The following is a 26,810-nucleotide window of genomic DNA, read 5'->3' as shown; positions in this document are numbered from 1 at the left end:
CGTTGGTTGTGGTCGTGGTCACGAGGGTGTGGAGAGATGTGGTGGTGAGGGTTGGTATTTGAGTCGAGGCGGTGTTAGTGGGGATGTTGGTGTCGGTGCCCGTGTTGTGTTTGGATGGTGTTTGCTCTGGGCTATCTAATTGCGAGGTTGCTTGCGGGTCATGGTAGACTCCCATTGAGTCATGTTCCGGTCGGAAGGGGGACTCGCTGGACAAGCTCGTGTTGCTGCATATCCCGACTAGATTGTAACTTTGTTGTACTGCAGCTGATCGTGTATGATATCCTATCGGCTGTGCTTCGAGCTCTGCGATGTCTAGTTTGTGGACCTCTGATATCGAGACTGAGCTGTGCCGCCTTGAAGTATTCGCGCTGGTGCTGAGAGACACGTGTTTGATATCAGGCTGGGGTGAACGCGAACGATTGCGTTTCTGGAGTTTCTTGTAGCCACCTCTGGTGGTAGTACCGGTACGCTGTCGCTTCTTGTGGCAACGATAGAACCATATGCTCAGGAGCACAGAAAACACTGTTACTGCTGAACACGCGACGATGATTATGATCATCACTGTTGTGTTGGACATGGTGACGGCTCTTTTGCTTAGCATATGGTGCTCGGCTACATCGACCGGCACGACCGTCCTTGACTACAGCCTTAGGTTGCGGTCCGATATCTCGAATCCCTTTCTGCGCAGCTACTCAGAGGCCTGTCGTGTACTAGGTTGCGCTTGACAGCTTGGAAATGTTTGATGTGGATCGGCAACGATGGTTCTCCGGCTGATTTCATGCACTTCCGAGCCCGACCTAATCATGGCTGTAAAAGCGAAGATCACTTTGGCAAATTGTATCATGCGTAGATATATAAGAAAGCTTACCGTTTAGACCTACCTGTCGATAGACTAGCTGCGAGGCTCTTGCTATATCAGCAGGATCAATATTGCAAAGCCATACCTAGCGAGATTGACATAGCGGCGGCTTGAACGCCCGAAATATCGCAAACATTGGTCGCAGTGGCTGTCCATTCCATCGGTGGTGGTCGCAGCTCTAAATCCTCGAGGCATCCCACCACGCCTACACCACTCGGGGCTAAGTAGTTGTTTTACAAGATGCCATCGTGTATAGAGCATGTGTGAAGTCTTTGCCCAAAACGCTAAAGGCTGAACGGTCGAGAGACATGTATTTATGCAAGGACCAAAGATAGAAACACAGAGTGTTGTGACCTTGTGGCTATGCGCACTGGCTCGTGAAAGCTCTGCGACTGGCATGCTTACCGGGCCCACTTAGGCTCTTGCAGTGTGGGGACGCTTAAGCTCGAGGAGCCTCAAAGCCTCCGAATCTGATATTAGACAAAGCTTGGTGTCGATATATATCACTACAAAGCTAGGGCGGGCGTCTGTGGACTTGAGCGGCCTGAATGGCAAGCTTTACATGCCAGTCCTTGAGGAGGGGGTTTCGACCCGAGTAAGTAGAGACGCAAGGCACGCAGAACGGGCTTGCATGAGTTGACACATGGGCAGGTGCAAAGGCGGCAGCAACAGACGAGAAGCGGCGAGCCCGGAAATCAATCATGTAGTCTCGTAATACAACTCTGTTGGTGCCATGCCGTATCTTCATCAACGCTCAATGTACAGGAAATACACACATGCCATCTACCGAATGCTGCCAAAGGAGGGGTCTTTGACACTCCCGCCAGCATCGCCGAGACCTGCTACAGGTCGATTGTACGACCATCCAGCAAACTGTTGCTGCATCGTCTCTGACAGCATAGGACCTTCGACATATGAATCCTTGGGCACTTCGGAGGTGAACTCTCGATCAAAGTTGGCAGTGTCTCGAGCATCAGCCTATTGTGGTGTTAGCATCGCTATAGGGAAGATCACGCTGTGAGTACTTACCACATTGGGCTTGAAACTTGGCTCATACTTTCGTTGGAGCAGCTTTCTCCAATCGATATTAGCAAAGAAGTGATGTGCCTTGATCTCCGCGGCGCCATTAGCACCTAATCTACGTTCCGGGTTTCTGTCCAGCAGTCTCTGCAGCAGATCTTTGGCAGCTGCAGGTACTATCTCAGGACCTGGGAACTGCAGAGGATCCTGCAGAATCTTTCGGTACATCTCGTTCGTGTTTTCATCGTAGAAAGGTGGTAGACCAGTCAACATCTCATAGAGCAGTACACCCAATGTCCACCAATCGACGGACTTCGTGTAGCCTTGGCCAAGCAATAATTCTGGTGCCAGGTACTCCGGCGTTCCGCAGAAGGTATTCGTGCGATCTTCGTCTTTCATATCCAATTTGCAGAGGCCAAAATCGCACAGAGCAATATGTCCTGTGTAATCCAGAAGGATATTTTCCGGCTTTAGGTCACGGTAGATGACCTTGAAACCATGCAAGCATTCCAGCGCGCATAGTAGTTCCGCTGTATAGAACCTGGATCTGTTGATATCAAATCTCTGCTCTTTTTGCAGATGGTGAAACAGCTCGCCACCGTTGACGAATGCCAGCACAAAGTATAGCTTGTCCGGTGATTGGAACGAGAACTTCAGGGGTGTGATGAAAGGATTGTTGATCTGGGCCAACACCGATCGCTCCGCCAAAGTATGAGCAACTTCTGACCGGGAAATGATATGTGCTTTTCGAATGACCTTCAGAGCGTAAATCCGACCGGTGTCTTTCTTCAAGACTTGCATGACCTTGCCGAAACTACCGCGACCAACAACCTTGAGCAAGTCGAAGTCCTCGATCTTGAGAGTCGATTGCTTGGTCTCAACATAGTTCACGCCAAGCTTGATTGAACCAGTGCCAAATTGTATGTCGGTCCAATCTGCACCTAATTGGCCTGCCTGCTTCTCAGAAGCGTTGAACGCAGCTTCTGCTTTCTCATTGTCTTTCTTGCTCTTCTTCGGGTCTGGTACATATGTCTTAGTCTCCTCTAGCCTGGGAGTAATTCTGGCACCGCCTAGGAAGATATCCTCACTTCTACCGACTCCAGGTCTGGCGGCCGGGTTGCGAAGGTATAACTGTACACTCAACTCAGTAACTCTTGAAACGTCGAATTTGAAAGCAGTATTGTCTCCGGCCCATAACGGATTCTCAGGTGTACCGGATACAGCGTCCACGAAGACCTGATTTTTGTCGAAATCGAGAAGTGCATAGGGTAGATACTTGCTGATATATCTACCGTGGTTCGTGGGGGCAGCATTTATGCCGGCGTGGGTCGATACTGGTCGGTTTGATTGAGAATATGAGCCTACTGTTGAACTTGGGGCGTATGATGAAGTCGGCCGCACTGAGCCAGCTTGTCCAGCCTGGCCATAGTAAGTATTGAATACTGAATTGTATTGTTGTGGTAAGGAAAAGCTTCGGCCTTCGTGTAAGGTGACAATGAGGATACCAGGTTTGACGGGAGCCACAGGAGGGTTTATCAGGTGTTCGGATGCAGCTGTTCGTCTTGGTTAGCACACCTCTACAACGAAGATACTGCCGCCATACCGATTCCATTCGTAGAGGCGGAACTTGGTGTGATTGAGCCGTCGGATGGATTTGAGGGTGGTGCTGAGGCATCGTCTTCGTGCTTGATTGTAGATGTTGAAGTCGACCTGCTGAAGCCACTCGTCAATGGGGCCAGGTGCGTCTCCTTTAACTCTGAACTATATCAGCAGGCGCACTATCGCTCCAGATCCCCTTACATACTCTTGGTCAACTTCCACGACATGGTGCTATGTTTCCTTTTCTATGATCACCACCAGTCGAATCCGTGGTCTTTCTTGAGATGTCTGAGCCAGCAGACTTTCGTTCCAGGAGTGACGGTCAGAGCTGACTGTGAGTTGCCAGTGACAGAAAGCGGATCTTGTCGGTGCAAGTGATGTTGTACACCGCTGGTAAACAGAGGCAATATCACTCGACAACTGGCAGGAATAGGTTGAGTTGAAGGTAGGGCAAAGGAATGTATCTTGCTATACGTGATCGGGTAGAGGCGCAGATGAACCCTAAACTTCGGCGGACGGACAACAATCGTTGCATAATCTCCAGAGGGACACACCGGCCGAGATGGGGCGAAGCACTCGTGGCACTCGAGGTAAAGTCGTGCAATTCGTGGAAGGTCGAGCGAATCGAACCGCGGGGGAAGGAACGGTTGCTGATCACGTGCTTAGGCCGAAGTCACGTCGCCGCAGACGTCGCAGATGGCGAGATCGCATTGAACGACGAAACTGTCTTACAAAAATCTATTAGACGCACAGAACCACGTCGCTCCACTCGACTCATTGCCAGATACAGCACAGATCCGGAAGAGGAAAAGAAACACAAGTCAGAATTCGGTGAAAGTGAAGGCAACAGCACCACTATTGGCCTTTGCAACAGTGAACCTCAAATATTACGGCGACGGACCAATACATCATCAGAGTCGCGACAGTCCTCAGACGCTAGGGAAGATGGTGGAGTGAAGTCGGAAATGGGTGTGATAAGAAAAGCTGCAGCCTCGCGAGGCAGCGATGGAGGCACAAAGTACCACTGCGATGTCTGTTCCATAGACATTACCTCCACTGTGCGCATCAATTGTGCAGACTCGGAGTGTCGCGACTACGATCTGTGTGTGCCGTGCTTCTCCCGAGGTGAAAAGAGCAAGAACCACAATCCCCAGACACATGCCTATCGAGTGGTCGAACAGAACTCGATACCCATCTATACCCATGATTGGGGAGCAGATGAAGAACTGCTCATGCTCGAAGGCTCGGAGAGATATGGTCTCGGCTCGTGGGCTGACGTTGCAGAGCATATTGGTGGCTACAGAGAGAAGGATGAGGTGAGGGACCACTATATCGATACCTACATAAACTCCTCGTTGTTTCCCCTGCCAGAACTGGCAGATCCAAAGAACACTGAGCAGTCTCAGCGTGTACCCAAGGAGGAGTTCCAGGCGCGAAAGAAACGCCGGATCGAGGAGAGACAGGAGGCTGCCAAGTCCGCTCCTCCAGCCACACCAAAACAGAAACCCACCGCCTCAGTACCAGCATGTCACGAGGTTCAAGGCTTCATGCCTGGTCGCCTTGAGTTCGAGACTGAACATCTGAATGACGCTGAAGAGGCTGTACAGCACATGACCTTTGATCCTGGTGACGGTGTCGATCCTACCACTGGCGAGATGGACGAAGAAACAATCCTCAAGATGACCGTGTTCGACATTTACAACTCGAAGCTTGTAGCCAGAGCAGAACGTAAGAAGATCATCTTCGAGCATCAACTGTTGGAGTACAAAAAGAATCAGGCTCAATCGAAACGTCGGACGAAGGAGGAGAATGATTTGTTGCTCAAAGCCAAGCCTTTTGCCAGATTGATGAACCATGACGATTTCGAGGCGTTCTGCAAAGATCTGTTACAAGAACACAATTTACGACAGGCCATTACACAGCTTCAAGATTGGCGTATGCATGGCGTCAACGACTTGAAGCAGGGTGACAAGTACGAAATTGAGAAGGCTGCGAGAGCGGTACGCATGCAACCACAAGGACAATTTGACAGGTTGGCTCAATACAACCCAAAGCGGAAAGAGAAAGCCGAAGAAAACGTACCAAGCGAAGCTTCCAAGCTCGTAGCTCCAGATCTGCCGCTACGATTCCAGCGGAAGCCGAAGACGGCACCAGTGTTCGCCGACACGCAACCTGCGGTCGAGAACGAGTTCGACAAGATGTTTGCGGAAGCTAACGGCAATGACTCGAATCAAGCAGCAAAGCCAAAGACGCGATACGTCGTTCAGCCCTTGAATGGTGTTACGCCTTGGAAGCTCGAAGAGGACAAGAGTATGGCCCCTGACTTACAGCTCCTGAGCGAAGAGGAGATACAGCTCTGCAATGCTCTTCACATCCGACCAAAGCCCTACCTTGCGCTCAAGGAAGGCCTCCTGCGAGAAGCTATGAAGCAGGGCGGCACAATGAAGAAGAAAGAAGCTAGAGGGGTATGCCGAGTAAGTTTATCTGTTGCTCATAAGTCTGAAGCTGCTGTGCTAATCCATTTGAACAGATTGATGTGAACAAAGCCAACCGCATATTTGATTTCATGATACATAGTGGGTGGATCACCAAGGCTTGATGAATAATGTTGGGTTTGAGCGAAGGCGCTGGAGGCACATTCTTGGACATAATCGTGCACAGAGACATATAGTTCCGGGTCCTAGAGACGGACGCTGCGACTGTGGTCGACACAGGCAGCATGTTAATGACTGCCGCGAGGTATTGAACAGACTTCAATAGTAGATGACTACTCGCAACCAGTGAGCAGCAATGTCTCTCACATGCCGCGTATCTCGTACCCGCCGCGTGAGGCAGCCGCCAATGACGGTTTGGCACACGTGTTGTTCCTTCCTCCATGGTGTGGCGCAATCGCTCCTTCGGAGTCCTTCCCCTCCAAAAGTATGCGATGACGTAGCGCGATTTCTGCGTAGTTCGACGACAGTCTTGTTTCGCGCAGAAACCACGCAGGCGATACGTACAAAACAGATTGCCCACCTCAATTCTTTGTCCGAACCGTCAACCTCGCAATCACAACTTACCACGCTGTTTCTCTCACAAACCATCTCAGATCCTAACCAGAAAACACATATCAACATGTCGACTACCGTCCACGTTCAAGGCATCTCGCACCAGACAACCGAGAAGGAAGTCAAGGTGAGCAGTCTGATACTCCTATCGTGAACTTAATTGCTAACACTGCATAGGACTTCTTCTCTTTCTGCGGAAAGATTACCAACCTCTCCATAACTCCAGTCTCCAGCGACGCCGATGCCCAAAAGTCTGCGACCGTCACCTTTGAGAAAGAGACAGCTGCAAAGACTGCTCTGCTTCTCGACAACACCCAACTTGGCAAGTCACAAGTTCATGTCTCAACCGCATCGAACATAGATCAGGTTGCAACACAAGCGGGTTCGGTTACAACAAGTGCAGCTCAGGCTGCTGAAGACCATGGCATCGCTCAAGAAGACAAGCCTCGGTCGAGAATTGTTGCCGAGTACCTTGCCCACGGCTACACCCTCTCTGATAATGTCATTCAAAAGGCCATCACCCTCGACAGCAAGCATGGTGTCAGTAGCCGATTCACCAACGCCCTGCAAAACTTCGACAGCAAGTACAAGGTGACCGACAAGGCTCAAGGAGTAGATAACAAGTATCAAGTCTCCAACAAAGCTATGAGTGCTTGGGGTGGTCTGAACAGCTATTTCGAGAAGGCCATGGGTACACCTACTGGCCAGAGGATCCGAGACTTCTACGTTCAGGGTGAGAAGCAGGTCACTGACGTTCACAACGAAGCACGAAGGTTGGCAGATCTGAACAAAGGCACGCAAGAGCCACACCCTGTTGCTGGCGATTCAGGAAAGACAGCCTGCAGCTGTGGTGGTGCAGAAGGAGTCTGCGGTTGTGCTCCGGGAAAGTGCACATGTGCCAATTGCGGAAAGAGTGATGACCCAAGCAAGAGCGTCAACCCACCTCAACAGGTCAAGGGTACTGAAAAGACGGTCTGCACTTGCGGTGGCAAGGATGGTGTCTGCGGGTGTGAACCAGGCAAGTGTGCTTGTGCTAGTTGCGGCAAGTCTAGCTCTGAGTCGGTCACCGAAGCCAAGGAGGCTGCTCAAGCGTCGGGTCAGTCTTTGCCAAAGGAGACATTCGGTACTACAGCATAAGTCAGATGGTTACGACAGAGACAAGCTGTAACGGATGAAGTGATGATTTTGTATTTTTATTGGCCTTGAGAGATACCACTTTGCATTGGAGCCGATCATACTATAGCAAAGAACAACGAATGCCACAGAGCAAACAGATACTCTTAATGTAGAATGAATGTGTATTCACGTCACTCTGTCTTTGATAGCTCGGTCTCACCAAACAACAATTGCTGTCGCAGTAGCAATGGAAGGTAGGGCGGGGTCAAATCATTCGCGGCATTTGCTGCCGCACCACCTGTCGCACAACTCGTAAGTTGTTCTTGCCTTACCACCAACGACTGCGCCATCGGTGATTGCTCCTATCGAACGAATGCGAAAGCATGAATATGTCACCGGCCCTGCGCTGCAGTGTTATCAAATGGCGGGAAGCGAGGATGACATCGGCTAGGCGGACAGTAACGCGGCACAATCATGGCTCTGCTTGCCATCAAAATTGCGCCTAGGATCGGTCTTCCTTTCCGCTGTCCACCACTGCGCTGCCACCCACCTCCATAGTTTTCACCTGCGATCGTCGCGTGATTTCTTCTATACTTTTTCTACCACACCGCACTTCGTTTGAAGTCGCTAGTTGCTATACGATTACATTGCGCGCTTGCACGTTCGATTGTGCAAGTACTTATTGACCAGTCTTCGGTACTGATCGTTGGCCACTTTCGATACCCATCTCCTACCGCCAGAGTATGAACAAGCCTTCAACATCGACGGTCGTTCTCTTCACGGAGGCGTGCGACGAGCCAGGCTAACTTGGCCGACTCGAAATTGAGGCTCTCGCAGCCCGGAAGAGAATACACACAAGCTGGCAAACAGATGATCTAAGGTCACAACTACCGGATACTACATAACAGATTGGAAAACAGTAAGTGGGACAAAATATGAGGCTTGCAAAGGTCGCCATAGCTAACGGGACAGTCGCAATCACTAGACTGGCTACCTCGTAGCTTCCTGAACCTCACAGACAAATCGCCACGATGTGCCTTGAGCGGATCACCAAGCTCAAGTGTGGCCATTACGAGATCTACCAGGTGGACAAGGACAATTGCAAGCACGGCCTGCATAAGAAGTGCCCGAACTTGATTCAGCTGGTGATCAGAGAAGACAAGAAGCGCAGCTGTATGCGCTGCAATGCCATCAGGAATGTCCACCTCGGCTTCGCCAGTCCGAGCCTGATGAATATGAAATGAATGCATGGCAGAGCACAGTGCAGACATGGTGGTTACACAAGGCGCAGGAAGAGGCAGCACACTCAACACAAACACGAATGCTCAACCATTTGTGTCTGGCTGCAATATGGAGACTATTTACGAAAAGCACAAAAGAAAAGTCGTTCGATCCACTGTTGAAAGCGCTTGTCGGCGGGCAAGAGTAATGCTCAATGCTGGTGTGAACTTGGGAGGAGGATCAGAGTCATGCTTCTAATGTTTGAATGCTTGATGCTGTAGCATACTTTGTCCCAGTCATGGTTCTGGAAAGTGCAATCAAAAGTTCTGTTTTTCTTACATCTGCCACGGTTCATGCGAGGCCGCTTCCCCCGATACATTCCCTTGCGGTTGTTGCAAATCACGGTGATCCGGTCACATGCATAGGCTTGCAATATCTGAGAGCTCTTCCCAGCAATTCAGCATAGGGTTGCTGACTGGACTGCAGGGCTTGCACAGGCAAAATGTCCCGGTCGGAAACGTCAATCCTGGCTGCTCGAGCTGATGACGTATCTCGTTTTGGTGGGGTGCTCCTCCTACTGAAATCATATCAACGGAAATCATATCATTCAAAACTGCCTGTTTGTAGAGATTCTGTTTACGCCATCCCCATCCATTGATCAACTTCTCACTCTACTACTGTCTTGACTAGCATCTCGAACGACAGTAACAAATCAAGTCTACGTTCGTTCATGCATGAGGCAGGAATCATATAACGACTAACAAACAAGCAGAAACACCCAACACAACAGCCCACCATGTCTGCACCAAACGCAGGTCGACAGTCGCCGCCTCCGGAACAGCAGAAGGATTCTCAGCAGGGAGCGCACCCAGGAAACCCAGGCAACAGCAAGGTCAGTCGTCTCGCAACCGGATCTCCTGCTCTACAGCTGGATCAGTGTCGAGCGTCAACCACTGCTGGTGATCTGATACCATCCAATCAGACCTTCAGCCTATCTCCCTTGTTCGATAGATACTGATGCATTTCTTGCAGATAGATGACTCGGAGGCTAAAAACGAGGGCAAGGAGAACCAACTCGAAGGTCTTGAGTCGAACCCAAAGCACATTCTCGAGGACGAGGCGAATAAGAAGACGTCGAAGACAGAGAATTGAGGGGGTATATGAGCTAGAGTGCCTATGACCAAAGAGATGAACACTAGGAGGATGTGAGAGAGCTGGCCGCAGACAGGCGGTGCTCGGAATTTGCTTGGAATCATCTCCACAGACATACATACGTGATCTGGACATAGCACGAATGGTGTTATATTGACTCAGAACAAGACATCCATTGACTTGTTTCAAATGTCGAATTGTACTGGCAGTGATGATGGCTTAAGTGACCTCTGCTGCGAGGCCCCTGCCATGACTGAATGCTTATGTCAGGGCATGCTTTATGACGGCTCATGCTGGTTCCGATATCACCTCGGTGTTCTGTGAGTTGAAGGCCGTCCCTCAATCACAGACACCCTCGTAGTACGCACGTCCATCATTAAATATCTCGCTGTTGCTTGACCCGAGAGGGCTGCAAAAGCCATTCCACGCTGCGTGATTCGCGTCAAGACTAACCAAATCCAGCTTGGAAACGACGGAAAGAGCTTAATTTAGTGCTGCAGCCACGTCTTAAAGTCCTTCGAGCACGGTTCCGAACTTTTTCTCTGATGGGAATTTTGTACAGCAGCTATCAGCACGGTGTCACGTCGCTACTAGTACTATGTACTTCACCGGTTGCTTACGTTGCAGCAGATCACATGTCTAAGCACAGGCTTCAAGGGATGAGAACGTGAAGGGTCTTCCATCTTATCACTGGAGCCCACCCAAGGCTCGCGCGTTTCACTCTACATTCTCTACCTTCCGTCCTCGTGCCGTTGCCTCTTCATGCATCGAAAAGTAATACGCCGTGTCGAAACGAAGGTGAAATGATATGCTCACCAAGAATATAGCGCGATGTATCCTTCGCACTGACCAGGTCTTGACTCCGACAAGCACCTTCCGCCATAACCAGATATCAGTACCTATTGATCATGGTAACTTCTCCGGCATGGTTCAACACAAGGCGATACATCACAGCTACCATAATATGTGCCCTCATCGTCCTCTTCACTGTCTACGAGCACGAAGCAATCACGACAGGTCCAATCTTTACATATTACACCAGACCTCGAAGCAAACTGCTCGATGACCAAGGCAAATTCTGGCAGCTCTTCCGCGCCGACCTCGAACAATATGGCCCAAAAGTCTTCCCGCTCATCCACCCAGAAGAAACCAAGCTCGACATCAGCTTCGATCCTGACAACCACCGGGGACGCCCAGACTACCTCACCATGTCCATCAAACAATGGGAAGCAATGGGCAAATCTCACACCGATTTCGTCGAGAAGATCCGAAGCAAACAGTACGCTCTTCCCTACAATACCAGCACCCGCGGCATCGTAACGACAGCTGGAGGACCATATCTGCCCGTCGCTCTCGTCTCAATCCGTATGCTCCGTGAAACAGGTTCCGGTCTACCAGTTGAAGTCTTTCTCTCGAAATGGTCCGAATGGGATCCAGTAATCTGCGGGAAGATCTTCCCATCACTAAATGCGAAGTGCGTCGTCCTTCAGGATATCTTCGATTACGACAAGAAAACGCGCAAGAACGCCATAGACAAGTACCAATACAAAGTCATGTCTATCCTTTTCTCCTCCTTCGAAGAAGTTCTTTTTCTTGACAGTGATTGCTTCCCGATTCACCGGGCGAACGATCTCTTCGAGTCAGAGCCATTCACATCTACCGGATTGGTACTCTGGCCAGACTTCTGGTTTCCCAGTGAATCACCTCTCTTCTTTGAGATTGCTTCAATTCAGGCACCAAAAGTCTACGAGCGAGCTAGTACAGAAGCAGGAGAGATACTGTACTCGAAACGGAAGCATGAGCTCAGTCTTCTGCTCGCTGTATACTACAACTACTACGGACCGAAATACTACTACCCACTGCAATCGCAAGGCGCGCCGGGAGAAGGCGACAAGGAGACCTTTCTCTGGTCTGCGGTTGCGCTTGATGCGCCCTACTACACCGTTAAGCAGCGTGTCCACGCTCTAGGCTACCATACTAAAGATGGCGACTGGCGTGGCTCAGCCATGGCACAATTCGATCCTATACAAGATGCACACCCACCGCCGGCAGATCTCGAGAACAACGTTACTTATCCGAAGCCGTACTTCGCCCACGTCAATTTCCCCAAGCTGGATCCAGGACAGATCTTCGACAGTGACAGCTTTGGTGCGGTGGGCCCCACGAAGGATTCAGATGGGAGCATGAGGAGAGTCTGGCATCAAAATGAGGAGGATGCGGTGCGCTTCTTTGGGTTTGATCTAGAGAGGATGGTGTGGAGGGTTGTGAGAGAGGTTGCATGCGAATATGAAGGGAGGATACAGAGCTGGAGAGGGAAGAAGAATATCTGCAAGAAGGCGACTGAGTATTGGGATGCTGTGTTCGGCGACTGAGATGTGATATCTACTAATACACAAGGATAATGTGCTAATGCATTACGATAATGACAGTCTTCGAGCCACACTTACTACCTTCATCATCATCGAATCTATGCCTACCGACCGTGGCCTTCCATCTCGCTCAATTCCGACTTTGTCCATGAAGACACAATGATTGCCAGTCATCAGCACAAATACCAAATGCAAGCGACGATGCAAACATTGCTGGCAAGCATACCACAGTACATATGTCAGCCCATCACAGAAGCTACGGAAGTCTCTTCTATAGACTTGCACTTCCTTCTCTCATCATATCATTGGGCCGTCACGATGCTCTGGAGCACAGTATATATCAGGTCGTCGACTTGCACTCCATGTGTTGGATGGTCTGTGACAGATACTGTCAAAACGTGTTTCCCCATGGAACAATCAAAGACCAGATGTATCATGACCTTTGTCTTAAGCACACAACACAACAGTCGCCCGCTCGCCCCAGACCAGTTCAGTTGTATTACCAATCGACCACAATTTGATCGGTACAAACCTAGACTATACAAGAACTAGAACACCTGTACAAACTCCAATCAAGGTATGCTTAGTATAGTCCATCGCCAGGCTTACATGTTGACGCACATACCGGAAGCAGCCTAGATATATCACCACAATGTCGCACCAGAACACGACATTGACATCGTTCCAGAATCAAACTCCACCGACACCTTTCGGAGCGTGCGTCATCTGTAACGCTATCGAGCCAAGAGACAACATCCAGTGGTGCACCAAGTGTCTCCGACCCAACCATCGAGCTTGCACAGTTGCGCTGGGTCGATCGGGTGGCTTGACGAGCAACTTCTGCGATAGATGTTTGATTCCCGGTGCGAGGGGTGGCAGCGGAGGAAATGACCAGCATGGAGGTGGAGGTGGAGGAGGTGGGAACGATCATCAGAATGGAGGTCAAGATGGAGAGGACAAAGCTCAAGGGCAGAGCAACACGAAGCAGAATGAGGCTCATGTGAATGGAAATGCACAGGGAGATGGTGTTCATGTCAACGGGAGCTGATCGATGGAGGAACGAACCGGGCAACAAGCAACTACAAAGAGGGAGAGCGTGATGCACGAGCTGTGAGGCATCGGACATGCTTCGACATGTTTGCAAGCACGAGAGGAGACAGCGATTTGGTATATGGCAACGGCGACCGATACGGTCAAATTTGCTTCGAAATTCGATTTATGCATGCCATATCTACCCTCGTCTGCCTAACGATTGAAGCAAAGGAAAGAGAACCAAGACTAGGATCAATGTGCCTATCGCCAAGAGCACGAGGACTTGCATGTTATCCAAGGCACCCTCACCGTACGCGTCTAGATCCGCGTTCAGCTGCGACTGTGGTTGGGTCCCATCGCGTGCCATCGTCCCATATGACGACTGCCTTGGCCACGGTGGTGTGGGTGCTGGTGCTGCTCGTGATAACGCTGTTCGACCGCTCTTGCTTTGATTGGCGACAACTTCGTATGGAGGTGGCTGATCGTGCTCATTGGTGCCACTCTGAATTTGTATAGCTATGCGCTCTCGCTTTCTCTTTTTCGGGCATTTGGACTTGGTGTTGGTATCGGGTTGATTCGGTTCTGCCCAATATCGAGAGACTTGACCCATGTACCAACCGAGGGTCGACTGCTGTGTCTCCTGCTTGCGGAGTGCCTTCGAAGTCGTCCTTGTACGTGGGCCCCCATTCTCCTCCTCACTAGAGGAGGAGTCAACCATTTGCCTGCATTCGAAGTAGTCTTCATGGTGGGGTTCATTCTCGATATCATTATCAAAGAGGAGATCGTCGTCGTCGGACATGGCGCGTTGCGCTCTAGCAACTGACTGAGGTACTAGAATTAGCGTGCGATTGGTGAGCTTGAATAAGGGCACAAGATCTGGTTGTTTTGTTTGATCGTAGATGAGTAGTTAGAGACAAACAGGCAATGTACCTATCATGCTGTGTGACATGTTTTGTGTGACGAGGCATTATGCTTGGTCCTTGGCCGCTACCACAGATCTTAGTGATATTAACAGTGCAATACTGAAATTTGTATGAAATGCTGCAGGAGAAGGTGGAGACATGTGCCCAGGCACGCCTTCGTTCGTGAGACGAGCGAAGTGCTGGGAAGTCGGGAACGCGTATGGCAGATACAAGGTACTGAGGCCCTCCTGAATGTACACAACAAGTCATTGAGTCTTTCTGTCTAAAAGTATCTTGATCCGATGTGACGCCCAGCAGAGGTATGACACGGTATGTCGAAGCTGTCAGTACTGCGAGGTGACGAGATCACTATAAGCTCAGCGTCCTGACCAAGCGGCCATCATCATCGCCGAGACCAGAATCGTTGTCCGAGCACGGCGAACGTGGCAAAGATAGGTATAGCAACCATTATGGCGCTTGCGGTGATGTCGGTTGGGAAGCAAGAGTTTGATCCTGCTGGAGCCGACTGAGCTTGTTCTTTCTTGAAGATGGTATAGAGGTCATCGAGAAAATCATCGATATCCGGTTGACCCGGCAGCTTCTTTTGACGGCGCTCTGCTCGCTTCGCGACAGCGTCGAATGTATATTCCGTGGCTGGTGGAAGTGGGCTGTAATCGATACCAAGCATTCTCAGCTCTCTTGCAGTGGCAAGCTGCGTCGCTACTAGGTCGAATACGCCTGCTGTGTAGGCAGGTGGCCGTCCTGGGATGATGTTGTTGTGTTGCCAGCAGCCATCGTAAGGGCTGTAGGTATCTGGTTGGTATTTTGTGTAGTGACTTGGGCTATGACATTGCCAGCGGATACCATGATGAATGTTGCTCCCGTCGTCGCTCTCGTCGTCGCCCTCGTCGTCACTGTCATCGTCACTGTCATCTTCGCTGTCATCATCATCCTCATCGTCGCGTTCATTGTCACTCTCGTCATCAATCTGCTGCTTTCTGCAGTCGTGGAGGCCGCGCGGCCGGGTCATGAGATCCTTGATAATCTGTGCTGCTGGACCCCGGGTTAAGATGGTGCGGATGGCGAACACGATACGTTGCGTTGAGATGTTGAAGATGGCCGCAGTATGCCCGAGCTCGAGGTTCTTGATGAAATCTTGTTCGCGGTATTTAGTTGACATTCTCCATAGCTCGATGTAAGCCCAGCGGAGACGCGAGCAGAGCCGCTCAGAGTCATATGGTATTACTCTCTTTGGCGCCATGCATTGCATCCCATTCATGAATGCCAGAATCACGCTTGCTGCAACATAGTGCTCCGCACCGGAAAGTTCCTGATGCTCTTTGACCTTGTATTGAAGGTAGTGGAGGAATGCCTCGTGCCGCTCCAGGAGGTCATTTCTCATCGAATGGTACGCGTCTTTGACACTTTCAGCAATCCCTGGAAAATGGCAGGCTTCGAGAAGTTGCGCTGTGTTTTCAGCATCGAGGTTCTCCTGAACCGCGCGAGTTATCGGATTACGAAAGAGCAGCTGACCAGCGATGTGTCTGACAGCGTCATAGTAAACTGTGGTACAGCCGATCTCTCGTGCGAGGCAGGCCATAAAACGCGGTTGCTCGGATACAAACTTCCACGTGGACGCCATATCGCATAGAGGTCTGAGATTACCGGTGCCGTTTGATCTTCGGCTTGGTGGTAACGAGCAAGCATGAACAGGTTTGCTAGGAAGCATACGTTGTCCCTGGCTCGATTTGGACGCCGAAACTGGATCTTCAGGCCATAGATTGCTTTGATGAATGTCCGCCAGATCTCCTGCCAGTACCGGTTCGCTTGCGTGTGAGAGACCAGGACAGTACCGTAAGGGTTATTGTTGCTCGCTCCTTCCCGATCGGTTTCACCATATTCGAGTTCAGGGAGGGCTTGTAGATAGGCATGCATGAATGGCGCATATGTTGGGTACACACTGTGTCGGGTGACGGAGAGTTCGATATCCGTGCTAAAAGTTGACCATGCAATGATCTCTGCACGGGGTGGCTGGGGACTGTCATAGGCGAACTGCCGCCGCGCAGGACGCACAGTAGGATATTTGAGACTCTCGGCTTCGCGTTGTCGAGTGTTACGCAATGCTTCTATCTCTGTATCTTTAAGCTCGTTCCACCGATGTTCAAATTCTGCTGGGCAATGCTCAGGAGGAAAGTAACTTGTATCAAGCTTGGATGACTGTTCCTGTTAGATCGTCTTTACATAGAGTAAGGACTGGTCACCCACCTTATGTTTGAGCAATGCCATACAGGATTCGGTGTCGAAGTACAGCTCAAGCTTCCAGAGTTTGCGTTCACTACTTCCAACCTGCTCTGGCTGACCCCATTTACCCGACAGTATGGGCACGAACCAAGGCACGTTCTTTCGCAAGACCTCGCTATGAATCAGTATGTCACCTTCGTGGTCATTCGAAGTCTTCACAAGTACATCGCCTTCTGAGAACAACAAATCGTTCTCGCCCGGGGATTGATTTGCAAGTATCGACATGATGTGCATGTGCGAGACCAACTTTGGGCAGAGCCGTTGAATGACCGAGAAATAAAACCAAGCAGTCGGATAAACAGAGCTAGAAAAATTCGTAGGAATGTGTTGACGATTACAGTGCAAGCCAGTGCCAATGCGTAAGTGATGGTGTCGATTGTGCCGGGGTGGAAACATGATGTGAAATTCTATGTATATCTAGTGAATCGTAAGTTTCTGTACGCGTGCTTGAAATCCGACGCTGTACGGCCACAGCGGATATGTGGGCGGACACATGTTGTGCTGTACATGTTTCTTCACTGAAAGTAATAGGCCTTATTGGTGAGTCTCGTGCCTGTGCAGGGCCGGTACGGGTAACTTTTGGTTTAGGTGAGCCGCCATGTAGTAAGTCGATGCTTCTTGCTTGCCGGAGCCGTAAGCGGTTGTTTATGTAACTTACCTGCTCCTAGATGTCCACTCTTGAGAAAGACATGGACCATGTTGGTACGTGGAAACAGCAATCATGCAGCTCATGCCAGCCTCAGGCGATAGCAGCGCTCAGTTCCTGTTGCCAGCCAGAAATCGCAGGAGCTAAAGTCTGTAGTCTGTGGCAGGTGGGGGATGAGGTAAATATGGTCAGTGAACAAGATAGGGCAAAAAGAAATTGATTGCCACTATTGCTTCCTCGACAAACTGACCAATTCCAACCTCAGAAATGTGGTCTGGCCAAGAATTGTGGACTGTGTCCCTCAAAAGCAGATTTGGTAATGGATGTGCTCGTTGCAGCAATCCAGTCGAGCGCCGAATACCACATGTCAGCAACGTACCGAGCAAAGTCGTAACACATCTCAGGATATTGCTCGTGCAGAAGACTTTCAACGTTGCTGAAGATATTTCCCCACGATAGGCTCCGAGGTGGCTATAGTTGCCACAAGCGAGACAAAAGTACATCCAACGCTAGCAGTGCGTTACCACCTCCAGAGCATATGGAACACTGTCCGGCGAGAGTCTGAACTAGTGGCAGCAATCCTTTAGGTCGAAGGGACTGCAAGATCCTGTTACAGCTGATGTCTCTGCTAACGGTACGGTTTTCCCTGCAACCAGCCTGGCAAGCTCGGTTCCCAAAGGCCAACGGACGAGAATGCTTGGGGTTGAGTTTGATGTATCTGCTTCATGTTCATTTCTGGGTTAGCGGCATCTAGCTGCCCACCACGTGGTTCGCAGTTGTGGCTCGACGGTTGGGTAGCAGCAGAATCATTGAATATTTGTCCCAGTGTAGCATTGCGAGACGAGGAGAGGTTGATGTCGACTGGTATCACTTCTGCGCGATAGAAAATTGTGCTGCGAAAGAGAGCCAGGAGAGCTTCCGTGGTTTTGAAGCCAGGTAGAGGTGGGCCGTTATCGATAAGCGATACCCGAAGAGAGTAATTCGTCGATCGTTCTTGCAGTTGGAGAAAAAAGTTCCAGCAATTCTGGAATGCGACCGTATTCAATTTACCTACCAACCTACTGTCCGCTCATGCTCATCTTACGAGCTGGTCTCGTGAGCAGACACATCGCCGCCTCGATAGATTGAGCACGAACTCAGCCGTGCGCGCTCATCATGTCTACGACGCAAGCACCCATAAAGTTCACCACCCACAACTCGCTCTCTTCGCGCCTCATTCTCGCAACCCTCCACGGCCGCCCCATTCATATCTCCGGCATCCGCTCGAAGAATCCGACAAGTCCAGGTCTCGCACCTCATGAGATATCCCTCCTGCGTCTCCTAGAGTCCCTCACAAACGGCAGCCATATCGAAATCTCCTACACCGGAACGACACTTCTCTACAAACCAGGCCTAATCACAGGCTCCGTACCAGGTCGTGGCGCCGACGCAAATGGTGTGCTGCGGCACGAAGTGGATGGGCGAGTTGGCAGAGGTATCAGCTACCTTGTGCTTGCCGTGTGTCTCCTTGCGCCATTCAGCAAAGGGAAGGTGAATGTGCTGCTTACCGGACCTGGCGTAATCACCAGTGCAGTAGAGAAGTGGGGCGATATCTCAGTCGATACTGTTCGGACGGCGATATTACCCATCTACGCGCAGTTTGGAATCGAGAGAGACCTTGAGATACGGGTACACAAGAGAAGCAATCCGAGCAATACCGTCAGGGGACATAGTGGTGCTGGAGAAGTACAAGTCGTGCTTGGACATCAGGTGCGATTGCCGAAGACGGTACATATGCTCAAAACAGGAAGAGTCAAGAGAGTAAGAGGCGTTGCGTATGCGACGGGTGTGAGTGGTGGCAATAACGCGAGAATGATCGAGGCTGCCAGGGGTGTATTGAATCAGCTGGCGCCAGATATTTACATCTTCTCTGATATGGGTTCTGCTCAGCTAGTCAACTTCGAGAAAGGCGGTGTCACGGAAAAGAAGAAAGTTGGCCTTGGTTTCGGCCTGTCGCTCATAGCTGAGAGCTCAAGTCCTGGCGTGTTCTACTCAAGTGATGCTGCAAGTGGAGCAGAAGGTGGTGAAACACCAGAGGATGTTGGTAGACGAGCAGCCTTAATGCTTCTGGAGAGTGTCGCAAGGAGCGGGTGTGTCAGTGCTGAAGCTGCCAATACCGTTCTGACCTTGATGTCTATGGGCTCTGAGGACGTCGGCAGACTACAGCTTGGGAGGGACGTGCTTGCAAATGAGAATGTAGTACAACTTGCTCGGGACCTGAGCTCATTTGGAGCTGCTGGGTGGGGCATAAGAGATGCCGCGAGCGTTGACGAGAAGAATGAAGGACAATTCATTGTCAGTGTGGTTGGCAGCGGCATCGGAAATGTCGGAAGAAAGATTGGCTGAACATGATCGTAGATGTTGGTCTTTGACGACGAATAAAAAGTTCCAAGCACAGATTTGCCAGTAAGTTGCAAGGTGGGTTCAGTCAACAATCAATGGGAAGGGAGCACGATGGGAACGTGGTATCACAGAGTACGGTCGGTAGGTGCGAAAAATCGATCTCGAAAAGCGAACAAAGATATCGATGGCCAAGTCACGAATCGCGCCAGCTCAGCATGTTCAGCATCCGCCCGACAAGCTGCGTCCTGTTCGGTCGAGATGCAAGATCCTGTTTGAGTCTTGGGCAAGGCTAGGCAATTGGATAGTCGCAACTTTCTGCTGTATCTCACCCGGTTAATACCAGTGGCCGGCTTCGATTGCTCAGCGGGATACATAACAGCACGCTTCGCCTACGATGACCAGCAAGCCAGCGTGTGGCTCTCCACAGGGATTGTCTGAAGCGGGACCCCTCACTTCAAATGCTTACACAACTGCTGCTACCTATGCTCTACGATGAAAGTCGGCCACTACTTTCATGGACTACTATCATGTGGCTGTCTTCAGATGAGAGGCGGGTCGGTGTCGTGCTTACTTCAACAGTTTCCATGGTTGGTCCTCTCCAACTTCACGCTCGCGGCCGCCGACAGGCACTGTTTTGGTGGAGAGGAGTAAACCGTGTGGGACTGTAAGAAGGCAATCTGTTAGGTTGCAGTCTGGGGCCAGCCATGACTAGGAAGAGAGCCGAGCCTGTACAGCAGGCCCTGGCTGCCAGTCCTCGAATATCAACACCAAGAGAGCATTGAGAGAAGGAGCTGCGAGCTTCTCGCACGCAAGCAAAAATCTACCCCTGATCTTATCTACGGAGCGACTTTTCGTGCATAGCTGTAACAGCAGTACCATTTATGCGCTTACTTAGGGCATGTTCGCTTGCCACAGGTAGACTGCCATGACAGGAATATCAGAGGTAAAACGTGTCAACCCGGCTCGGTAACGGTGACCCGCAGAGGTTGACCGATACGATGTACTCCTCAACTTGCAGCTGGCATACCCTTTCATGCTTGCCAGGTTGGAGGTCGCATAGAGGAACTCGAACCCGGTTCAATTGAACTCGGACTCGGCACGATCCATGTGCCGAATAAAAACAAAAGTGCACAAACTTGAAGGAAGATCGGAACAGCTCGAAGAGTAATCAAGCCGTTTGGCGCAAAGCTTGTGACCAGATTCCTATCAACAAAGGCTGGTCGGATGCCAACGGAAGATCGACGTCGCGTGAGTACCACGAACTCGGTTGGCACCTGGTCGCGTGCCAGTGTAGACAGCTCGAAGTCGTGCGTGAAGCATAGAGTCTGCCATGTTCGAAACAATCTGCCTAATGTTATGAAGCCTGCAGCGCTCAAAGCGCTGTTGCGAGTAAAAGATCAGGTCGGCGCACGCCTGACGGGAATGCGGAAGGCCCGGGTGCTTCTTTGCCAAGCCTTTCTCGAGCAGAGGAATTTTCAGCCTCACCTTGATTTTGCATCATCATCGAACAAAGAATCTGTTGCTCCTCCCTTGCTTCCGTCGACGATGAGTAATCTTTTCCTCACACTGCTCTCTACGCACATTTTGCACCTAATACGGTTACGTTAGCGATTTGTGAACCCTCGCTTGAAGCGCGACTCCTGTCACACGACTTCAGTCAGCGTGACCCATTTCCGGAAGCAGATCAAGTCGCAACTGCACTTTTGGCTGTCTGACAACAAACCATCCACAGAGCATGTGCGCTATGCTCCCAGAGGGAACCTTAACACCGTTAAGGCGGTCAAATCTTGCTAACATAACTTTATCGGATATTGTCAGCGTCCAGTTCTCTCCGCTCTGTGCATTGACAACCTGTTACGCGATGCCCGGAGCCGACTGTGGTGGACGCTATTGCGCTGGGTTCTATCTCGGTCAGCTAACAGCTTCTCAAGCTGTTGCATCTTGTGTCCACAGACGTTTTCCATGCTGGAGTGCTTGTGCTCGATCTGCGTCATTCGTTGGATGCGATGGCAGACTCGCAAAAATGTTTCCGTCGCTGCCGTGCTGACAAGTCGGCTCAATACCACGAGCTTGCCACAGCTTTTGTCTACTTACCTTTGATCTTCCGGTGGAATGTTGTGCTTATACTGTCGTGGCAACTGATTGTATTTACAGACTGTACAGCTCAGTAAACCGCTGAGGATCGAGATCACGCGACGCGCCAACCGTAACAATAGTGAAGATGGGGTTCGGTGCAGTGCTTGAGCCTCTGGTCGTTGTGACTCTACTGTTTGGTGGAGCATGGATAAATCGAGCCACGGAGTACACGTTCTCGAATCGAAGCACAAGACGGCAGGAGTCAGCGCCGACCATAAAAGTGCTTGAAGACGGCGAGAACAGCTACGAAGGTGATGACATCAAGCCCTTGTCCACGAAAAACAGATCGTTGTCGCCCTCGCTACTACCGTCGCAAGAGAATAAATGGCGACAGAGACAACTGCGGCTCCTGGGCTGGTGCAAGACAGTTGAAACACCAAACACAGCGGTCTTCAGGAATCGGTTGCTTAGCAGGTTGTTGCATAAATTCCCATTCTTGGTTGAAGCATGGTATTGGGCGCTGATCTACTGGGTATGGCACACGCTGCGATCATTCAACCGCGATACTGACAGTGCTTCTACAGGTATATCAACTAGGTCGGGCCTTCACTGCTCTTACGATCGTCGAAGGCACGGTCAATATTGCGCGGAAACATGCTCTACAAGTGATAGCAGTTGAGCAGAGATTGCATATCTTTTGGGAAGTGCCAATCCAGCAGTTTTTCATGGGCGCTCCAGCGCTCATGCGATACATCAACTGGTTATATTCCTTCATCCACATCCCAGGCACAATCGCATTCTTAATTTGGCTTTACTATTACACGATCACGAGCAACCGCCTCATTCGGCACCGATCTGGTGAAGTCGATGGCTGTCTGCGGGGGTCACCATCTGGGTCTTGGCTCTACGAAGCCCGGAGACGAACAATGGCAACTTGCAACCTGATGGCATTTGTTGTCTTCACGCTTTGGCCATGTATGCCTCCCAGACTGTTGAGCGATAAAGAGGTGGCAGGCGACATTGGTGATCTGGCCCGAAGTTTCGGATTCGTTGACACCGTGCACGGCGCAGATGGTGCAGTTTCAGTATGGACGGCGAACAAATTCTGCAATCAGTGGGCAGCCATGCCATCACTACACTTCGGTTACTCTCTGCTTGTCGGCGTGACGATTATGACGATACCACTTGCACCACAACATCGGCGGTCGAGGTCAGTACAGCTACCATTCTTCAACAACTCTCACCCTCGGCTCGCCCCGCACTTCAAGCTACCGTCGACCCGTCGAATGCTATGCTTGGCGATAGGCTTCATGTATCCTCTCATGATCTTGATTGCAATTGTGTCAACAGCAAATCACTTTATTCTTGATGCAGTGGCAGGAGCAGCGATCTGTGCTGTTGGATGGCAAGTCAACGGTATTCTGCTGAATCTGCTCCCGATCGAGGACTGGTTCCTCTGGTGCCTGAGGATGCATAAGCCAACCATGGAGCCATTGGAAGTGCCAGAATTTGATATTGCTGATTACGAAGGAGAGAAGAGGAGAGCTGGGGTGCTTTATCAGGAATGATGCAGACACGACTTTTGTATTCATAGCGAAGATACCCACATGGACGGCGTCAGATTGGAAGCTGGGTTGGAAGACGACCTATTCTCGGCTCTTGGGGATATGTGCTATGGCATCTAATGTCGCTACTCAGATTGGAAAAGCGATACACGATCGTTTTCCTGAAGTCGAATTAAGAAGAACTGGCTACAAACAATGCGTCTCGTCTTGACTTCCTTGCACGTTCATTCTCCTCCTCCACCCACTAGCGTGATTTTGATTGAAGACAGTGTCTGCTCAGACGTCAGCCTTGGCAATTCCATCTGCGCCGATCTGAGTGTCGCAGAGAGAAAGTTCCCGGCTTGTCTTTGGCAGCTGCTCTCTCCAACATATTCTTTGCTTTGCGCCAGCATCCTCCCCAACCACCACTCATCTACTACTTCCATCTCTAAGCATCGCCCTTTCGATATCTGATCGATAAGCGCGTCAAACATATATTAGAGGTAGGTCAGAACAACGAGTCGCGACTCTCGTATCCAACCGCTCTCAGCACTCTCAGTCGCGTCACCACCAAGCGACGGCGGCAATCACGATGCCCAGCAGCTTCCTCACCAGCGTCCTCACTTCGTCTTGGATGACCTCATACTGACACAGACGACAGCCATCGACTGTACTTCTTTTACCACGCTCGCCATCTGGGCATATCTTCCACCAAAGTCGTCGCTATGTCGGACTCCGCACCAGCTGGAGAGACTGTTGTGCCAGTCAAGGTGACTCAACCCGAAGACAAGGCTCCTCCATCTCTGGCAGAACCAGCATCTGGGCCAGCAGCAGAGATGTCTGGGGCTTTGGCACAGGGAGATGCGCCGTCGGACGAGGCCGGTAGCAAGCCTGCCGAACGTGAGTTGCGCTCTATTGTCGGTGATAGTTAGGACACTTGCTAATCTCTGCAGCATCGGCCGGAGTAAATGGCGCACCTGAGCCAGCCGAGACCGAGCCAGCTAAATCCGTTGAGGAGAAACCAGCAGCAGCACCAGAGTCGGAGAAGGTCGAAGATGCGTCTACAGAGCCTGCACAGGCTGCTGACGCAGATACCGAGATGAAAGACGCGGAGCCTACAACGGAACCAGCTTCTTCTGCACCGGCAGCCGCACCAGAAAGCAATGGCACATCTGCAGCAAAGCCCAAGCGTAAATCATCTACTGGTGTCCCGGAGCACAGATCGAAAACCCTGAAGAAGAAGCAGTCTAAGGCCAAGATAACAAATCTGGATGCCACACCTGGTGATCTCTATCTGGCCCGCTTACGGAGCTACCCACCGTGGCCGGCTATCATTTGCTCGGAAGATATGCTACCAGAGGTGCTACTGAACACCCGACCAGTCACTGCTCAACAGAAAGATGGTACATATAAGGAGCCGTACGTCGAGGGTGGCAAGAAGGTCGGCGACAGAACCTTTCCCATCATGTTCCTGCACACCAACGAATTGTGAGTACTCATGTCAGTGATCAGCAGACAAAGCTAACGTTCACAGTGCTTGGATACCCAACACAGACCTGACTCCTTTCGACGCAGAACAAGCTAAGGGTGTGCCGGAGAAGGGAAAGACAAAATCACTTGTTGAAGCTTTCAAGGTCGCCGCTGAAGGGCACGATCTGGAACACTTCAAGCAGATGTTGTTTCAGCACGAGGAGGCCATGGCAGAGGATGAACGACTGAGAGCAGAATATCAGGCTGAGAAGGCTGCCAAAGCTGAGAAGAAGAAGCGCAAGTCTGAGGTCAAGGTGGACGAAGATGTTGATATGGAAGATGCTGAAGAGGCGCCAAAGAAGTCCTCCAAGAAGCGCAAGAAGGAGGCTGAGAGCGGCGATGAAGAGCCAGAAAAGGTATGTAATTTACTCGACTGACATTTTCGTGGGCTAACCAGTGCTAACAGCCTGCAAAGACTCCCAAAACCACAAAGATCAAGCTGAACACCGGCAAGACTCCTACGACCGACAAGAAGACTGAGAAGAAGACTGAGAAGAAGACTCCCAAGGCCAAGTCTGAAAAGAAAAAGAAGGCACAAGAATCTGAAGAAGAGGTTGAGCCAGAAAAGGAAGAGGAGGTGCTAGATCCTGTTGAGGCCCGCAAGGCGCGAGAGAAGGAAGTGCTCTTCCTACGACACAAACTACAAAAAGGCTTCCTTACACGAGAGCAAGAACCGGCCGAAGCTGAGATGCCTCAAATGGCGAGCTACATCAAGAAGCTGGAAGCCTACGGCGGCAATATCGAGGTTGATATCATTCGCAAAACTAAGATCAACAAGGTCTTGAAGGGCATTGTCAAGCTGAACACAATCCCCAAGGACGAGGAATACCACTTCCGCGAGAGGTCAGTCAAGCTGCTGGCTGAGTGGAATGTCTTGCTTGGTGCAGAGCCAGCCGAGGCTGAGAAAGACAAGCCAGCCAAGGAAGAGAAGGGCACACCAACAACTACAAACGGTGTACACAAAGAGGCAGAAGAGAAGGCGGACGAGAAGATTGACGACAAGGTTGAAGAGCCAGAGGCCAATACTGTGCCTGCTGAGGAAGCTGTCGAGAAGGTCTCCGCTGAAGTTACAGCTGATGCGGGCGAGAAGGTTGCAGCCCTCGATGAGATTGAGAAGCAAGAGGAGCCAGCAGAGGAAGTCAAGACTGAATCAGCAGCTGCTCCAGTGGCTGAGGACAAGGCACCAGAGTCCGCTGCAGCGGCAGCTGAAGCCACTGAACTCGTCAAGGAAGCAGAATAAGCCGTTGCACAGCGCGCCGGACGAGCCTTTCTTGTTATTTTTTTGCTTTGGGATGATCTTCATGAGAATGAAAAGTCGAGACAAGCGAGTTGTGGGACATACATGGGATGAGAGGAGGCATAATCGCGATTTCTGCTAGCATTGCGAGCGTGTGACAGCGAGGTCTCGCAGCATTGTTAACCCAGAGCACATTGATTGTGCAGGCGCTACAGAAGGAAGTTATGTATTTTACATCTGGAAGACCTTCATTAGGTATGATTGCAATGCAAAGAAGATTGAATATAGCCCTTCTGGGTAACTGTGCAGCATGGTTGTTCTAGCGGACAGCGACTTATGCGCAACCAAGGCTAAGGCCGAGCTTGCAGAGAGAATCCAGCAACCTCTGAAGAGACCTTCCACGAGGACTGGGAGGTTTGTGAGACTGGCTTTGCTATCATCACGGCTGGACTGCTGAAAATTGTGGCAGCTGCCTCGAACGATGACCAGGCGGCACATCCTACATTGGGACAAAACGTGCCTCGAGCTAGCACTATACGAATGGCATTCTTTGTCGCTGAGATAATTGAAGCTGCTTATTCAGGAACACTGACACAAAGAGCCAACCGCATCAGAACCTGAATGGCAGCGGCGGAGATAACTCGCCAGTACTCAACACCACATCTACGCAAAAAGGAAAATCAGTCTCACTGCTCAACTCATACCTCGAGGTCAGAGGAGATATAGCATCGAATACTATTTTCGTGTATTTTGAAGAAGCGTCTACAGCAAGCAGTG

The 26,810-nt window shown here is 50.7% G+C and overlaps 11 protein-coding genes across 11 annotated transcripts; 8 read left to right on the top strand and 3 right to left on the bottom strand.

Moving 5' to 3' along the window:
- Positions 1–1,642: 1,642 nt before the first annotated feature.
- YPK2 (Serine/threonine-protein kinase) lies at positions 1,643–3,705 on the bottom strand (the record flags this gene model as incomplete). The annotated part of the gene is made up of 4 exons (XM_064876636.1): positions 1,643–1,837; positions 1,889–3,432; positions 3,483–3,635; positions 3,684–3,705. The coding sequence occupies 4 exons, from the start codon at positions 3,703–3,705 to the stop codon at positions 1,643–1,645; spliced, it is 1,914 nt and encodes a 637-aa protein (XP_064727943.1).
- A 335-nt stretch (positions 3,706–4,040) lies between these two features.
- ADA2 (Transcriptional adapter ada2) lies at positions 4,041–6,077 on the top strand (the record flags this gene model as incomplete). The annotated part of the gene is made up of 3 exons (XM_064876635.1): positions 4,041–4,092; positions 4,145–5,952; positions 6,009–6,077. The coding sequence occupies 3 exons, from the start codon at positions 4,041–4,043 to the stop codon at positions 6,075–6,077; spliced, it is 1,929 nt and encodes a 642-aa protein (XP_064727942.1).
- A 515-nt stretch (positions 6,078–6,592) lies between these two features.
- On the top strand, positions 6,593–7,662 carry vip1 (the record flags this gene model as incomplete). Its single annotated transcript, XM_064876634.1, has 2 exons — positions 6,593–6,652; positions 6,703–7,662. The coding sequence occupies 2 exons, from the start codon at positions 6,593–6,595 to the stop codon at positions 7,660–7,662; spliced, it is 1,020 nt and encodes a 339-aa protein (XP_064727941.1).
- A 1,996-nt stretch (positions 7,663–9,658) lies between these two features.
- PMZ80_008232 (uncharacterized protein) lies at positions 9,659–10,014 on the top strand (the record flags this gene model as incomplete). Its single annotated transcript, XM_064876633.1, has 2 exons — positions 9,659–9,754; positions 9,895–10,014. 2 exons carry the CDS (start codon positions 9,659–9,661, stop codon positions 10,012–10,014), a joined length of 216 nt encoding a protein of 71 aa, XP_064727940.1.
- A 908-nt stretch (positions 10,015–10,922) lies between these two features.
- MNN2_2 (mannosyltransferase) lies at positions 10,923–12,386 on the top strand (the record flags this gene model as incomplete). The annotated part of the gene is made up of 1 exon (XM_064876632.1): positions 10,923–12,386. The coding sequence occupies one exon, from the start codon at positions 10,923–10,925 to the stop codon at positions 12,384–12,386; it is 1,464 nt and encodes a 487-aa protein (XP_064727939.1).
- A 649-nt stretch (positions 12,387–13,035) lies between these two features.
- Positions 13,036–13,431, top strand: PMZ80_008230 (uncharacterized protein; the record flags this gene model as incomplete). The annotated part of the gene is made up of 1 exon (XM_064876631.1): positions 13,036–13,431. The coding sequence occupies one exon, from the start codon at positions 13,036–13,038 to the stop codon at positions 13,429–13,431; it is 396 nt and encodes a 131-aa protein (XP_064727938.1).
- Positions 13,432–13,614: 183 nt separating this feature from the next.
- Positions 13,615–14,214, bottom strand: PMZ80_008229 (uncharacterized protein; the record flags this gene model as incomplete). The annotated part of the gene is made up of 1 exon (XM_064876630.1): positions 13,615–14,214. One exon carries the CDS (start codon positions 14,212–14,214, stop codon positions 13,615–13,617), a length of 600 nt encoding a protein of 199 aa, XP_064727937.1.
- A 506-nt stretch (positions 14,215–14,720) lies between these two features.
- Positions 14,721–16,843, bottom strand: PMZ80_008228 (uncharacterized protein; the record flags this gene model as incomplete). The annotated part of the gene is made up of 3 exons (XM_064876629.1): positions 14,721–15,809; positions 16,049–16,534; positions 16,583–16,843. 3 exons carry the CDS (start codon positions 16,841–16,843, stop codon positions 14,721–14,723), a joined length of 1,836 nt encoding a protein of 611 aa, XP_064727936.1.
- A 1,576-nt stretch (positions 16,844–18,419) lies between these two features.
- PMZ80_008227 (uncharacterized protein) lies at positions 18,420–19,649 on the top strand (the record flags this gene model as incomplete). Its single annotated transcript, XM_064876628.1, has 1 exon — positions 18,420–19,649. One exon carries the CDS (start codon positions 18,420–18,422, stop codon positions 19,647–19,649), a length of 1,230 nt encoding a protein of 409 aa, XP_064727935.1.
- A 2,218-nt stretch (positions 19,650–21,867) lies between these two features.
- PMZ80_008226 (uncharacterized protein) lies at positions 21,868–23,290 on the top strand (the record flags this gene model as incomplete). The annotated part of the gene is made up of 2 exons (XM_064876627.1): positions 21,868–22,254; positions 22,307–23,290. 2 exons carry the CDS (start codon positions 21,868–21,870, stop codon positions 23,288–23,290), a joined length of 1,371 nt encoding a protein of 456 aa, XP_064727934.1.
- A 701-nt stretch (positions 23,291–23,991) lies between these two features.
- PMZ80_008225 (uncharacterized protein) lies at positions 23,992–26,036 on the top strand (the record flags this gene model as incomplete). The annotated part of the gene is made up of 4 exons (XM_064876626.1): positions 23,992–24,166; positions 24,220–24,754; positions 24,801–25,152; positions 25,203–26,036. 4 exons carry the CDS (start codon positions 23,992–23,994, stop codon positions 26,034–26,036), a joined length of 1,896 nt encoding a protein of 631 aa, XP_064727933.1.
- Positions 26,037–26,810: the final 774 nt, after the last annotated feature.

Source organism: Knufia obscura, assembly GCF_036327395.1.
Source record: "Knufia obscura strain CCFEE 5817 isolate CBS 148926 chromosome Unknown scaffold_10, whole genome shotgun sequence".
Lineage (NCBI taxonomy): Eukaryota > Fungi > Ascomycota > Eurotiomycetes > Chaetothyriales > Trichomeriaceae > Knufia > Knufia obscura.
Note: the sequence above shows the minus strand (reverse complement) of the source record. Positions and strands in the feature narration are given on the sequence as shown.